Here is a 15,234-nt window from a genome sequence, read left to right as displayed (position 1 = left end):
CTGCAGAGACATGTTCCATGTGTTCAGCAGTCTGAAAATCCCATTACTCATCACTRTATCAACAGTCAAAGCTTTCCATCAGAGGAAATTTTACATTTTGGTGGCAAAAAAAGAACTCTGTAAGTGATCTTCCTCCCAAGCCCTCAACCTGGTGTGACAGGATCTACAGCACAGTGGAGGAGCCTTGTGAGAGAGCCACTGTGAAAACAGGCTGATGTGCAACTCTGGCACRATTACTGCACTTGTGTTTTTTAACTTCAGGTCAAGAGAGACCYAATCTCCAAAATATCTGAAAGCCTGAAAATGTCTGTGGGTGCTTAACCAGTTTCACAGAAGCATTTCAGCGTGTGTTTCATCAGACCCACAGGTGCAGTGCACTGAGGAAGGTCTCTGGACCAGATTTCACCCTGGTGCTGGTGCCATTCCAGCACTCTGCTGTAGCTTAAGTGCTCTTTTGTGCTGATCCTCACACTCCCAGACCAGGTAAGTCTTAGAATTCAAGTTCCTAGAATTCACAGAATTATAGAAATGAGCTGCCAAAGCATGCAAGRTTCAGTCCTTGAGATAGACACATTTAAAATTTTACATTGATCAAGTACCTGGAGAGTCAGAGAGAACTACAGCTGACTCTTGCTTTTGAAATGGAAAAGCACTATACAAAAATTAATGTATTTACTCTTAACACCATGTGAGGTAGTACTTTACAAATGGAAAAACTGAGTACAGGAATGTAGACAGAATACAGTGCACAACCAGAACAAAATGCAAACTGTTTCATCAAAGTCCAATTTGATAAGTGAAATAGCTTTTACCTTTAGTAAGCCCCTGAAGATATTGAATAAAACCGAAACCAAGCTTTGAAAAACAGAGTACTTTGTATGAAAATATGTTAAGTAGCATGACTTGCTAAATAGTCTAGTATATAAAATAGCTAGAACTATATATATATTAGTACAAATGAAGAAGTAAAATCTAAATGSATTAAAGTATAAGCACCCTACAGTAAGTTTATTACATTATGTTTCATCCTGAGGCATGTGATTCAGAGTAGCTAAGCAAAAGTGGTTTTACACCTTTTTTCCTCATCCTATTCACAATTCCATCACCATTACTCTGCCCCCACCCCAAATCATTCCTTTCTACAGCCTCTTACAGATATTTTATATTTCCTCAACATAACTTTGAAGCAGTTTACTCTTATGTATAAAGAACTCCCAGGTCACCCACACAGAGTTCCATGATATTTCAAATGAATCTCATTCTTTTCATAAATCCAYACTAAAATAGGCCAAAACCAGTACTGCCAGTTCAGATCCAGTTTACTTGTGGTTTTCATTTGGGGGTTTAAGAAAACATGTAGTAATATCAGAAATGACAAATTTAAGTCAGTCAACATTGCCATCCTAGTTACAAAGTGTAATACTGTAGAACCCTAAAATCAGAACCATAGAAACAAAGGAATGAACATTTTTGTTGTAAACAGCWGTCTAAACAAAAGTTGTTGTGCAGAAAAGGTACTAGTCTTCCAAGAAGAGTTTGGTTGCTTGTTTTTAATTATTWTACTGGTTGAACAATCACTGCAGTCTTTTGTTACTCAGAAAACCTGTATGAATTAATGAAAATAAGCAGTWTTTTATTTCAATACCAGATTTATGGTTTGTGTGTTACACTGGGGCTGGTTTGACTGATATTGAACAGATATGTCTGAAACACAAAGTAACATAAATTAGACATGCCATGAGACATGTACAATTAATTTCTACTAAAATRTGGATAATAAAACCCATTTCTATGCCAATTCTTTTACACTTTTAATGGTGATAGTGACTAGTATTTTAGTAAGAGGGTAAAGTTCAATAAAACATACAAGGACAGCCATACAACTCTAAGATACAGTTTGCACAGCTTCCAATTCCACTGTGAAAATACACCCCCTCCAAAATAGAAATAGGCACTTCATCTTTAAAAATGAAGCACTCTTTTGTTCTTCAGTCATCRTCAACAGTTGGCTTGATTGTCACTCCTCTTCTGATCTGACCCCAACCAATTAAACTGTAAAAAGAAAAGATTTATATTACATTTAATAGTAGTCAGAAATATCCTGGATAAGTCCTTCTGTCCTTCATATGCCTTCAGTTCTTACATTTTGAATTTTCCACACTTGTCTCCCACCCAGAACATACTACAATTAGAACTGCTTAGTGGAAACACAGAATAGAAAAGGGTGAAGGACAGAGGACATTTATAACCAGCTAAGGGTATACTCCTGAACAGTAAGCTGAAAATCTGCAAATGTTCTTATGTTGTGTTGGTGGATGGTAAATCTATTCACAGCCTGAACTCTTTCACCTATGCCTGAAGTGTTGCAATACTTTCAAAGAAAAATGAAAATTCAGTAAGATTACAAATAGCTGTAACACTCAACGAACATGCAACCTGTGACAGTAACTCAACTCTCAGGTAAGTGCTGCTATTTATATCAGAAAAAATCAAGGACTTTTTATAGGCCTTTATTGCTGAATAGAAAAATATACTTGTAAAAAGAAATTCAGATTATGTCATTTCCAAACTCATTTCATGTTATTAACAAGACGGTGTTCAAAACCTTTCCAGTTTCTGGTGAGAAACCACACGTGCATCTCAATTTACCTTCCTAAGCAGTACAAACTGTCTTGGGACACCAGAAAAGGAAAGTTTATTAGCTCAGCACTTTCCACATTTTGCTGTCATACCCAACATCATAACTTGTCCATCTTTGAATTCACTGATCCTCAGAATCACTGCTGTATCTGATTTGCTGTCTAACCTCTCTTTATGCCTCTGTAACTTCCTTTTTATTTTATACTTCCTTTTAGTCTTGCTTTATCAACTTTCTTTTGTATTTTCAGCACTCTCACTGCCTCAGGCTGCAAGTTCCTTTTCACAGTACCAACTGCATATTATCTTTACTTCAACTGGATTTTATGATGCTGCTCTTCCCAGTTTGCCTTCTTTCCCTTTTCTCAACTTTCAGTTTCCTTACATTGTCTAGCTTTTTAATACAGCATAAGAATCAACTTTTCACTAACTATCTTTACAGCAGGCTGCCACTATTTGCCCACCTCATAATCCAGAGACAGGTGGGCTTTTGGGCAAAATTTGGTCAAGTTTTTCAACTGGGAAGGAATCTACAGAGCCAACAAAAGACACATTATAATTTGCACAGGCCATCAGTCTACAGCTAAAAAATAAAAAAGCATTATTTCAAATATAGTTTCTCCTTTCCTTCTTCTTTACCTGACTTAATTTGGGTGCTGCTTTTTTTTTTTCCTCCTGTTCAAGACATGGTATCTTTTGCCTTGGCTTTTTTTTTTTTCAGAGAATAATCTCTTCCCTAATTTGTCATCTTGATCTGAGACAGCAAGCACTAAATTCCTGTCTACACTTTCTTGTCATCTGAAAAAGAAACATGCATCCATGGATATTTAAAGCTTGCTTCCTTTCCATACAAAAGTACAGACTTTTTGTAAAAATGGCTGTGCTCTCTCATACTACAAGGGTTGTGCAGAAACAACAAATCTAAATACTCTTATATCCCTATCAACAGAGTCTTGTGAAACACRTAACAGGTACAGAATGTGTAATGACCTAAAGAGAGTCTGGCACTATGATAAAATGAATCACCAACAATTCTGTTCATCCTTTTTAGCCTCCAGATGCTTTTGTGCRGTCAGAGATTTTATATTTGTAATTTGAATGGATCAATACAATTGATACWTCATTCTTTCCTCTCTGCTYRTAGCACATAAAACATTCAMAAATCCCTTCTCTGTTCCCCTGCTATTACTTCCAGGTTGCCCTAGAAATCACATGCAGCTCCACAGGTAGAAAACCACTGAAGTGCACATAAAGACAGGTTTTGGCTTAACATTGTCAGAATTTCCCAACCCCTCTGCCAAGATTCACTACTATTTACAGCTTGGCAGTTTTGGCAACAAACCACAAACCTCAGGTTTCCTCRTCTGTTAACCAACAGGTACCCTCCCAATCATAGTGGGTGTTTAAAAAAAAAGGCTAGCAATGAAATGAAGCATTCCCCAACTACGTTGCCAATGTGTTAAGGGAATCCAGAGGAATTTTAAAAACACACATACACTTACCTATTCTAGCACAAAATCAGATCCATGTATTCCTTTGTTAACAGTGTAGCAACCAGGTACTCTACCAACCCTGCACCAACTTACCGCCAGTGTTTCTCAACTCTTCGACTCAGAGCAATTTTCTCTCCCACTTCTGTGCATACAGGGTTGGTTAGCACAATCTTCCCCAAATCAGCCTTTACAGCACTGACTCTCCCTCCAGTGGATAAGGATCCTATGTTTACCATTAGAACTTCATTCTTCGATAATTTTTGTACCTGAAGAGAGACATGCAAAACTCTGTAAGCTTTAGTACTAAAAAAGTACTAGACAAGAACCTTCTGTTGCCTTCTTGCCACACAAAAAGATATAGCTGAGAAATATTATAAATATACACACAAAACTATGGGAAACAGTGTCAGTAGATAAAAGTTTTATATAGGAAAAATACATAAAGATGTGTGTGATGTTATACATATTATTTACAAGAACGGTGTATTCTCATTTCCYTTGTGCCTACATATAAAAAAATCAAAAATCACAGGATAAGAGTGCTGAGTGCACTTTACTTACTGCTGGCATGAAGCAGTTTGTAGATTTAAATGCTAATGGGGGAAATTATGATCTTTTAGTTGATTTGTGCACACAAGTCTTTGTTGTGCTCCAAGTTCAGTTTCTTTTCAACTAGAGTATTTAGCAAATACTTCACTTAAAAAAATCTTAAGTGAAAWAAATCTACAAAAAATATGTCAGTAGGAAGTAGATCAGTACCACTGTAAAACTAATTCCTGTACAAATGAATAGGGTGATAGCAAAGGAAAACAAGTACCAGCATGTTTAGAAGAATACCTGACTTAATAAATAAATACTTCATGCTACTTTAAAGTACTCTGAYATGAATTTCTACTTTGAAAAGCATTCTTCAACAGTATTAAACAAGCAGGTAAATTTAGTGATAAGTTCACATCAACAGGGAGACAAAATTTCTACATATGAACAAAGAAATATATTAATTAAAGAAACTTAGAAGCAAAATCAGGAATAACAAAAGAAGGGGAACAGACCTTTGCAGCTTTCTTGTCTCCTTCAGTGCGCACACCTAGGAGTCGTCTCAGCAAGAAGTAGGAAATTTCTAGCTCTGTAAATATTTCTGGCAGTGCCCCAACTGCACCAAGAACTTGGCCCACCATACGGTCAGCTCGGCACAAAGTGGGATCAATCTTAGTGCCAACACCTATAACACAATAAGGGAARTCACAAGGAATAGCTGGAAGGTAGYTGTCATTTTGATGTGCTAAAATATTTGAAGACAATCTAAAAAAACAGAGAATGTACTAGGAATTCCCTATGAACTGGACAGCACTTTCAGAATGTCAGCAAGACTGTGAGCTCTGTCTAAACAGATGAAGAAACATTCTACTCTTAAAAAATGGTACAATTAACAGTGCAAATTGATCTGCATTGGCCAGTGACATTCAGAAAAACTACTTCTTAAATATCCATTTTTCACACCAACCCTGTCTCTCTCTACGTATATAAACTATCTAAAATTGCTCATTGTATTTTTGTCAATTACACTAAAATTTGTTGCTGAATGAAACCAACTGTTTTCAATAAGCATGAAGGAATCAATCTTTTCATAAGAGAATATTCTTACCTATAAGGCCACCTGGAGCAGCATATTGTAGATCATTGTGTTCAGCAAAGAGTGACACTATTTTGGAAAAGATGGGCTTGCACATGAGTTTTCCTTCACTGTCCTTGGACACAATACCAGGCCGCACCTCAATTTCCTGGCCCACCTAATTACAAAAGTGCAAAAGTAATTAACTGGTTATTCTACAGGAAACAAAGCTGACTAGTCACAGATAACACATAACCCAAGATCTATTTTTTATACAAGTCCTTGGTTCTGGGCTGTAGAACTACTAGGATTTATGTTGGACCGTTTACTGCAACTTGAACAACACTTAAAGCAAATGTCACAACTGATTTTCTTCTCACTACAATTTGAAAAACTGCTTTAGCAAAGGATCTTTACCAGCAAAAAATTCCAACATTTAAATTTCAGTGTAATTTTTAAACACTGTATTTCATTTAAAAATATTTCAGCACTGAGAAAAATTAAGTTTATTCAATCAGTGTAATTGACTGACATCACTAAACTGTAAACCAAAGAAAACAGAAGCTGTATAAAGATTCAAAGATGTAGTTTGCTCTCCAGCCTAGCAGAGCAACTTTTAAAGTTTCCATCTATTGCTGGCAAGCAAGCAAAATAAAAAAAATCAAAATATAGAGAACAGTAAAATGTGGAATTGGGACCTATGAGAACCCACAAACACTTCCAAGGTGTTTCTAAAGTTCTTTTGCTCTCCTCTTCCCTGCAATAGTTCAGCAAATAAAAAGTGGTAGACATGAAGAAAAACAGCTTCTTCCATTTTTATAAGGGATTAAATCTGTTATCAGTATTAGCAAAAGTTAAGATTACAATAGTATATAAAAAAATTAAAACCAGTGCTCCTTGTTCTGGTATTTTAAAACTGTAACGTAAAAATGAAGTACAGACAGAAAGGATAAGTGCCTGACTGTATTTAAGTTTTAAAAAAATCAGTTATATAGATACATTTTGTAGTAAGCATGGCAAAACTCCACTCATTGTCATTACAAATTTCCAGTCAAGGAGGAGAAATGGTTACCTTTAAAACACCCTTTAGAATACTGCCACCAGCTACACCTCCCTTAAGGTCATCAACTTCACAGCCAGGCTTGTTGACATCAAAAGATCTAATTACTGAAAAGAAGAGACCATAACCAGATTTATATTTAATATCAGATTTTTAAATAGTCTTTGTTTACAAACTTTGACTGCTTCTCTGTTCTTATGGAAGTATACACATATTTGAAAATATAACAAAAACATAACAATCAATATTTTATTCCCAAATTTTAGGCATACAGTTGATTTTATTCTCAAAACCATTTAAAACTGCTCATATTTGGAACTGTTTTTCAAGACCTTTTCTTCACAGAAGAATATAACTTAAAGATCTGTATCTAAAAMAGAAAGCAATGATCAACCATTTTACAAAACCCCTTCAATGTTCACAATGTTAACAGTGAACACTGGAACCTTGTCCTAATGTACTCATAGTTGGATACTGTAACCTTGTTGTAATGTGGTCAATTTTTATGCATTTATGCAATGTAGGACTCCCTTGGTTTAATTGGAAGAAAAGGCAAACAAATTCATAGTAGGAACTGCATTTCACAGTATGCTTGACAAGAACTGAGACTTTGACAATTACAACCAGGAAACAGGAGACTAACACAAAAGATCTAACCAAGCTACTCAAAACATTTCCATGAACATAATGCAACTATCAAATTCATCAATTTGTCAATATTTTGTTAAATCAAAACTAAATTCATAGGAGCTAAAGGGATGTCTTTAACATACAGATAAATTTCTCATTTTTATTGCATTTTAGTGCTGTCTTATGCACAGAATATACACAAGACCAACAGCAATTAACACTGAAAAAACAGAAACTATACAAGTTTTAAAATAAGAGCACCCTAAATACTTGTTTTAAACCCACCTCTGTTTAGGACACTCAGTAATGTACTATTCTAAGTGCACACAAGCTCAGAAAATGTTTGGCCACAGAAGCTCAGGCCTGAGCATTTACATACCAATGAGCCTTGGTTCAGATGTGAAGTCTCGCAAGGGGACTGGGATTTTCTTCACTATGTACTCACAAACCACCTCAATGTTGTATTTCAGCTGTGCTGARATTGGAATTATTGGAGCTCCTTCTGCAACTGTACCTAAAACAAAATCAAATTCAGCCTYAAGTCTTAATAAGGGTACAACATGACCAAGTGTTCTGTCCTTCTTAAAAATATTAATGAATTTCATGGCATGTTCTATGTGTTTCCCAAAGCAATATCAGAGCACTTATCCTTCCCTTCAACATTTTAGCTCAAATAAGCCACACCTACTTTTTTAAGCATTATGAAAATGCGCAAGATAATCTTCCAATCTAAAGAAAATTCACTTCCTACACTCTGATCAGAATTTTTTTAGGATTTCCTAAGAGAGATTGGWTATCTCAGTATTGGATACATCAGTATTAGTTTTACAGTCACATTTCATTATGACAAACCGAATTTCCTATTAAATTAATAATTTGTGTTTTTTAAGTTTTGCAATACAAATAAGTATTTTAGAAAAATCCTAATTTTACAGAAGAATGCATTTAGTTATCCAGGTTTCTTAGACATAATTTGTTTTTATTATGTCTATGCTTCTTGTGGTAACTCCAGCACTAAAACTCCAAATTTACACATCAAAACACTGTGACAGAGTTGTTATAAACAGCTTCTGCAAGGCAACAGTGAATTTAAAAAAAAAAAAAAGGAGAAAAAAAAGAAGGGGAAAAAAAGACTAATTGGCTACTTCTGATGGTGACAATCTAGCTCTGCAGCTTTCATATGCCCCACCTACTGCAGATAAATAGRGAAAACAGTGGAAGCTCCTGGGAAAGACAGAACTTGAAGTACTATAAAAGTAAGCAAACTTTACAGACAAAGCAGGATAGCACTGCCCAAACTGGATTTACACAGACAGATTAAAGAGCAATCTTTTGTCATTAGACAAAAAAAAAAATTAATGTATTTATACCTACAAGGTGTCCCTAACAAGAACAACTTCCTTCTGTCTTGCACTGCAGTAAAATTACAGTGAAATCTCTACCCAAAGAAGCAATCCAGGAAGAAATCACAAATCTTTTGAAAGCTACTACGTAAGAGCTACTGCTGTTAGTTTTACATCTARAGCTCTGACCAAGTGCCATAAAGCAATTGTGTGTAAGCAGTTTGAMACAGGCAAGAGTCACAACTCACAGGGTATAGTTTTGGCATTAACAGACCATGTACACCAGCACTAAGACAAGCTTTTCCATGAATCTACAGAAAACCACTATRTCCATGTCTCTACACTGAACTTCCACCACTAACTGGATTTTTCTTGAAAACTTACCCTGTACAAATGCAAGGATCTGTTCATACTGTTCTTTAGCCTGGCTCTCCTTCACCAAGTCAATCTTATTCTGAAGAATCAAAATGTGCTTCAGTTTCATGATTTCTATAGCAGCTAGATGTTCTGAGGTCTGAGGTTGAGGGCATGACTCATTACCAGCTGAAAGAAAAGAAGTAACTGGAATACACRAACTACAAAGATAGATGAAACTCCTACAGTTAGGATATCTACTTTCATGTATTATCTTTGTATATAAAAAAGACAGTTGTCTCCCAATAATCTATATGTGAAGCAACCAAGTCAATAAGCATCTTTTCTCCCTCTTAACTGCTGGCTGTAGCCTCCACARAATGTAGGACAGATGAGAGGCTGCCAGAGAGGTTCCCCCATTCTATTTGCTCCCAGCAGGAACATCCATGTGAAATTTCCAAAGATACCAACTGCTAACTTATGTCTACTTGATTTAATCCTTTAGCTCTTGAGACATCTCAGTACTGACTGTAGCATAATGAACAAATCASCTTTCAAGAAATACCATAAAATTKTCTTATCAGTAMAGTTATAATACCAAGATCCCCAAACTCTGGAATATTATCTCAAGTGTGAGAATAGGGCTGCTATCAGTATAGCTTAGATTTCAGCCATCTAAGAAGTCAGATGTGGCTTGAGTGCCATTATGGTGGTTAATCTTGCTTGAAGTTTGGTCTMTCACACTTTCTAGAGATAAACAGGCAAAATAAATGACAGCTCATCATCTATCCCAGACTGTTGAGACTAAAACATCTGAAGCTGTTTCTCTCTTTTGTTGACATGCCATATCTAGGTAAGATAACTGCTATTTATCTCTCGAGAACACGATAATTTTTTATACATGTACAAAAATTTGTTTTAATTACTTCCTGTTGCTTGCAAATCAGAACAAAATTGTCTGAATCATATTAAGCCCCCTGTACTTTGACTTAGCTTTTTTTATCTGGGTTTACTGTTTGTACTGCTGTTTGTGAACTCTCCTATTTGGCAAAGACTACATGCATAAAGGAAACTGAACCTTCAGAAACTCAAAATGTACTTGCAACTAATCTATTTCCATAAAGTGATCACAATTTTACAGTACTATACTACTACAAGGTTTCATGGTACCTATCTTGCATCAATGGGGCCAGCTACCAGACTAGTGGGTATAGCTAGCCATGTCTAAAACAACCCAGCCTGTTAGAGTACAYTGCCATTGATGCAGCACTTCATTTTCTTTAACACATCTCAAAAGCATTCACTTGTTTTAATTGCTCACCACATCCCAGGAGAATTTAAAGCCCATATAAAGTTGCTTCATGATACTACAAAAATGGAGCTCTGCTTTTGGGTAGCAATTGTTACCTATCAACAGTAAAGCTGCATCCATTACTGCTGCACCGTTCAACATAGTAGCCATCAAAATATCATGGCCAGGACAATCCACAAAAGARACATGCCTGTTGAAGGAGAAGGTGAAAGAGAAATCCAAAAGTCCATTATCAACAATTCCTCTGACTGATTTATGTCAATGAGTAGGCAGACACAGAAATTAAAAGCATCCTTAAAATAGATAGATACTTTGAAACAGATGCTGAAGAGCAATATGTTAAAAGTATTTTCAAAAAAGTCCTAAAAGAACACAAAGACTTCTGAACAGCTACCAAATACTTTTTCTGAGTTATAAGATTTAATATCACATATCCATTTTATGTACTGTTTTAATATTTCACCAATTCACTAGTAAATTAAACTTGTAAATTAGATTTAAATGYACCAGAATAAAAAAATGAAACCAAACCAACCCACTACCACTACTGCAACACATCACATGGGATTTCTTTTATCTCTTTTAAAAGGCATCTCCCATTCTCCAATTTTAGGAAATTATACACCTTTAGTTACATGGTTATAACTGCACTTCAAAGACTTGTCAACAGAGATGATTTTCCAACCTCATGATTTTATTATGCAGACCAAGACAGTTGGTTCTATATTCTTTCCTGAGCCTATCTAGTGAAGAATCCTTGTTTCTAGTAGCAGGCCACCAAAAAGCAAGGGACTAATTTGTTGCTTTGCTGATGATGTTAGAAATCCACTACAAGCAGACAACCAGTAAGATAAAGAATGCAAAGCTCTTAACCAGTTGTTTCACAATGGCTGCCTGCCTGTCTCACTCCAACAAAGTTAACCTTAGTAAAAGTGCTCTGCTCAACTCTTCTTTGAGTCTGAGTCATCATAAACACGAACTAAGAAACTTTACAACAGTCTGCATGACTACTCTCATTTGAGCAATTATTGTGCAGACTCACATAACTGTTGTGRTTACTAAGCTTCCATAAGCACCATGCTATATTTTATCAGCTATCAAGTAAACCAAAAACACTTGGCCTGCAGTGAGAGACCTGATCTCACATTATGCATCAGGCTTTCATGCATTCATTTAAAAAAACATTGAAAACTCTGCTTTTAGGARGAAAAAGTTTAACAAAGGTCACCCTCCCAAAAGGAATTTTAAAAATGCRTTTGTGAGGTCCACATTAGTTCTCAATCTGACAGGTTTCAAATGTACTTACAAACAGCAGAAATATTTCACTTCAAAGTCCTGCAAGTAGTTGATGACAGCAGACACAGCTGTGCTGCTCAACACCACCAATGAATTCACAACAGTTTAGAGAGCATCTTAGCTCAGGGGTGCCCCATCTAAGAATGTGTSATCTGTCAGAMCCCATTSAGCTMACAGCTCAAWCTTGTTCYCATACAAAGGGARGCARAAACAATTTATTCCAGTCACTTAAMGCAGTTACCTGACTAGTTTGAAGTTCCCTTTGGTGCCAGGAATATCTGTAGGGAATTCATCTGGGGTGCTACTTCCACAGGATCGGTAACACTCTGGTCGAGAGCAGCTTGGGTCATCCAGCTTGTAAATCTGTGATTTTTTAAAAATTAAAAAAATGCTTAATTCTTCAAGGGTTAGTTACCTGTAAGCTTACATCCACCCTGAACTGTATTAGCAATATGCTAGATTTACAGTAATGACTCACCTTTGCATTAGCATAACCCAGCTTGATTGTGATATTTCTTTCCAGTTCATTTTTAAATCTGACAGTATGAACTCCAGATATAGCTTTGACTACTGTCGACTTTCCATGGGCTACATGACCAATTGTACCTGTGTTTTAAAAGGAAAAGTTTGTCAATAAACCATTGTTTAATTTTGTGCAATGCTTTACTACAATCAACACACAATTACTCCAAATTCCCCAGAGCCAGTAAGTCCAGAATCCCCATCAAAAGTACACATGGAATTTGTAATCCTTTTTATTTAAACTAACAAGATCTGAAATTGAGCTCCTAAGGGACAGATCTTTGTATTTTAATGAAACTCATTTCAATGCTTAATTTCAACRTAAAACAAACTTCATTTTAGCAACTATTCCCCATGCTATTCAACTGTGTTCCTGAAGTAAAACTGGTGCTTTCCAAGTCAAAGGGGCTTGACAAGTCCCTAAGACTACTATTTAACTGTTTCTGCAGGAATTTCTTGAAAGTGTTATCACATAGGCATCATCTGCTACTGCACCAGCACCAAAAAGAGTCACCTTAATACACCCCTCCTTTTTATAAATTTGTTTTTACCTATATTAATTGTTGCTTGTCTGCTGATGACTTCTGGTGAAAGAGGCGTCAGCTTGGTWACATCCTGTATAAGGGAGATTTTAGAATTTATTCATCTTGTATATAAATGTTTAGAAAATTTTAGAAATTTTAGAAATTTGAAAATTAACCAATAGTTCTATTCAGCAAAATGCAGTTATATTATGGGTATTCCAGTCTTTTAAGGGTGTGAAATATGACCAAAAGTCAACAAGTCCTGGTTGTGAATCAGTACATGGTACAATTCAAAACTCAGACTGTAAATCAGTATTGGCTGCATGTGTTAAAGATGGGAGTAAACAAAAATCCTCCAAAGAAGCTCCAACAATAAACCCCAAATCCTTACCTACCCCTGAACCTAAATTATACATAACAGGCAAATAAATTTTCAATGGGCTAGATAATGAAGTGCACCAATATTTTTAAAACAAAGCTTTATCAAGAAACAGTTGTTTAATTGGTGTAAGGTTCCATTACAGCCAGTATATAATTACAACTAACACCTTGGAGTCAATAGGTCCAGAGGTTTTATTAGCACCACGGATTTTTATTCTTTTTAATGGCTATTTTTTTCCTCAGATACTGTTATTGCTACTTTAAGTACCTGACAAAAATTCTACTGTACTAAATTAGTCTGTTGTATGAACTTATTGATAGCCACTGGCAAAAKCAAAAACTCACAAATATGCCCTATATAGATAAAGAAACAACTCTGAAAAGAGTTGTTTAGGGTTTTTTTTAAACTGTTTGTCCAAATAATGGACAAGTGTTGAAAACCACTAAAACGTTCCTCTCTACAGCTGATTTCCATCCTGCATTGAATTCATATGGATGARTCACTCCGTTCAAGCAAAGATTTATGAGGCCAAAAGAGTCCTTGATGGAGTTTAAGATATAAATATTTTGCTAAGATACAAATAAGACACACATTAAATCATATACTATTTACACTGTTACATGAAGGTTCTGATCAAACCTCTGTAAAAACATAAGCTCACTCATTCTGCTGTCGGGTACAGCATGAATAAAACGTTCATGTTCCATACAAAACAAGTTTTGAACATCTAAGACACACAASTAAATTTGTATTTCTTATATTTCGAATTTAAAATGAATTCCCAACAATGGGAACGTGACCTGCAGATGGCACCATGTGGCCAGGCGACCAGAACTTCAGCGTGATGCAATTCCTGCCACCAGGAGAATTCTTCCTGGTGCACACAATTCTGCACGCATGGGAGTTTTTTCCTCAATAAAGCTATTGCTCAGCAAGTAGCTCCACTCAGCCATAAGCATTCAGAGGCAGACAGAACAGGCCTTAGAGGTAATTGCTGCTGTCCTTCMAGCTCGTCCCTCTCTGTGCCTTTTCCCACTAGGAAATGCCATGGTCAACAATGAGAGGAAGTAAAGAAGCTATCTGAAACAACTGACATGTAACACAAAAGGAATTCCTGTGCTCAAACCTGAGGAACGCTGAACATTAATACTGGAAAGACAAATGAGCTGTTCCAGTTTGAACACCTGGAAACAGCAACAAGATTTTTGGCTGGTTTGACAGATACATTATATACGCACTTTTACTAGCATATAAGTGTAATACGTGAGGCAGCCCAAGGCGAGACATTTAACAGGCGAGACTACCGCAGAGGGAGACCACTGCAAGCGGTAGGTAGAACTGGTATTTCTCTTTACTTGTTAACAGTCAAGGAAATTTTCTTGGCATATCAACCAAGATAGGGCTGGCAGCCAACCCCTCCAGTTTGCTGGAGAAACACAGCGCCAATTGATTGTTATACCCTGGAAAAGGAAGGGTCTTTAATACCACAGAATAGGGCAAACCTTATACCGGGAAAACTGTTCCCACCAGTGAGCCATAAAAGCTTCAGCCGCCCAGGCGGGACACGGACTGTCCGAGCGTCGCTCTCACCGGGAAGAGAAGCGCCTCGCCCGGGCTCCCCACACCCATGAGGACCGGCAGGACCGGCTCCCTGCGCCGTCGCTCTGMCCCGCACCCGCGTCCCCCTGCCCTCGGCTCGACCCCAGCGTGCTGAACGCGGTCTCCCGAAGAGCCATCCCCGCCTCCCGCGTCCCCTCATCGCACACCGGCCGAGCACAAGCCTCGGAGACCCTCGGGCCGCACCCCCCACCCACCTGCCCAYAGCGGCCCGCCCGCCCCCTCCGCTCCCGGAGCGCCTCCGCCGAGCCCCAGGAGCCCGATCTCGCTGCCGGGTGTCCCGCGGGCGGTGCTCACCAAGGTGCCGAGATCCTGCCGGCTGAGGTGCGGCTGCCCCAGAGTCACTCCCGCCTCGTCCCCCGCCATCTTGGCCCGAGTAGGAAGTGAGGAGTCCCGCGCAGCCGCCTGACCGCCGGCTCGGCTCGGCACCGCCGCTGCCGCCCCGCAGCCTC

General features: G+C 37.5%; 1 protein-coding gene across 1 annotated transcript; it reads right to left on the bottom strand.

Moving 5' to 3' along the window:
- Positions 1-203: 203 nt before the first annotated feature.
- Positions 204-15,208, bottom strand: EIF2S3 (eukaryotic translation initiation factor 2 subunit gamma). Its single transcript, XM_057375469.1, has 12 exons — positions 15,080-15,208; positions 12,811-12,874; positions 12,216-12,343; positions 11,979-12,100; positions 10,537-10,631; positions 9,160-9,318; positions 7,812-7,946; positions 6,815-6,909; positions 5,776-5,920; positions 5,183-5,352; positions 4,224-4,396; positions 204-2,052 (listed from the first exon to the last, which is right to left on the bottom strand). The coding sequence occupies exons 1-12, from the start codon at positions 15,146-15,148 to the stop codon at positions 1,989-1,991; spliced, it is 1,419 nt and encodes a 472-aa protein (XP_057231452.1). The 5' UTR covers positions 15,149-15,208; the 3' UTR covers positions 204-1,988.
- Between the last annotated feature and the right edge of the window lie 26 nt (positions 15,209-15,234).

This window comes from Malurus melanocephalus, unplaced genomic scaffold, assembly GCF_030028575.1.
Source record: "Malurus melanocephalus ecotype Western Australia unplaced genomic scaffold, MMel_1.1 scaffold_250, whole genome shotgun sequence".
Lineage (NCBI taxonomy): Eukaryota > Metazoa > Chordata > Aves > Passeriformes > Maluridae > Malurus > Malurus melanocephalus.
Note: the sequence above shows the minus strand (reverse complement) of the source record. Positions and strands in the feature narration are given on the sequence as shown.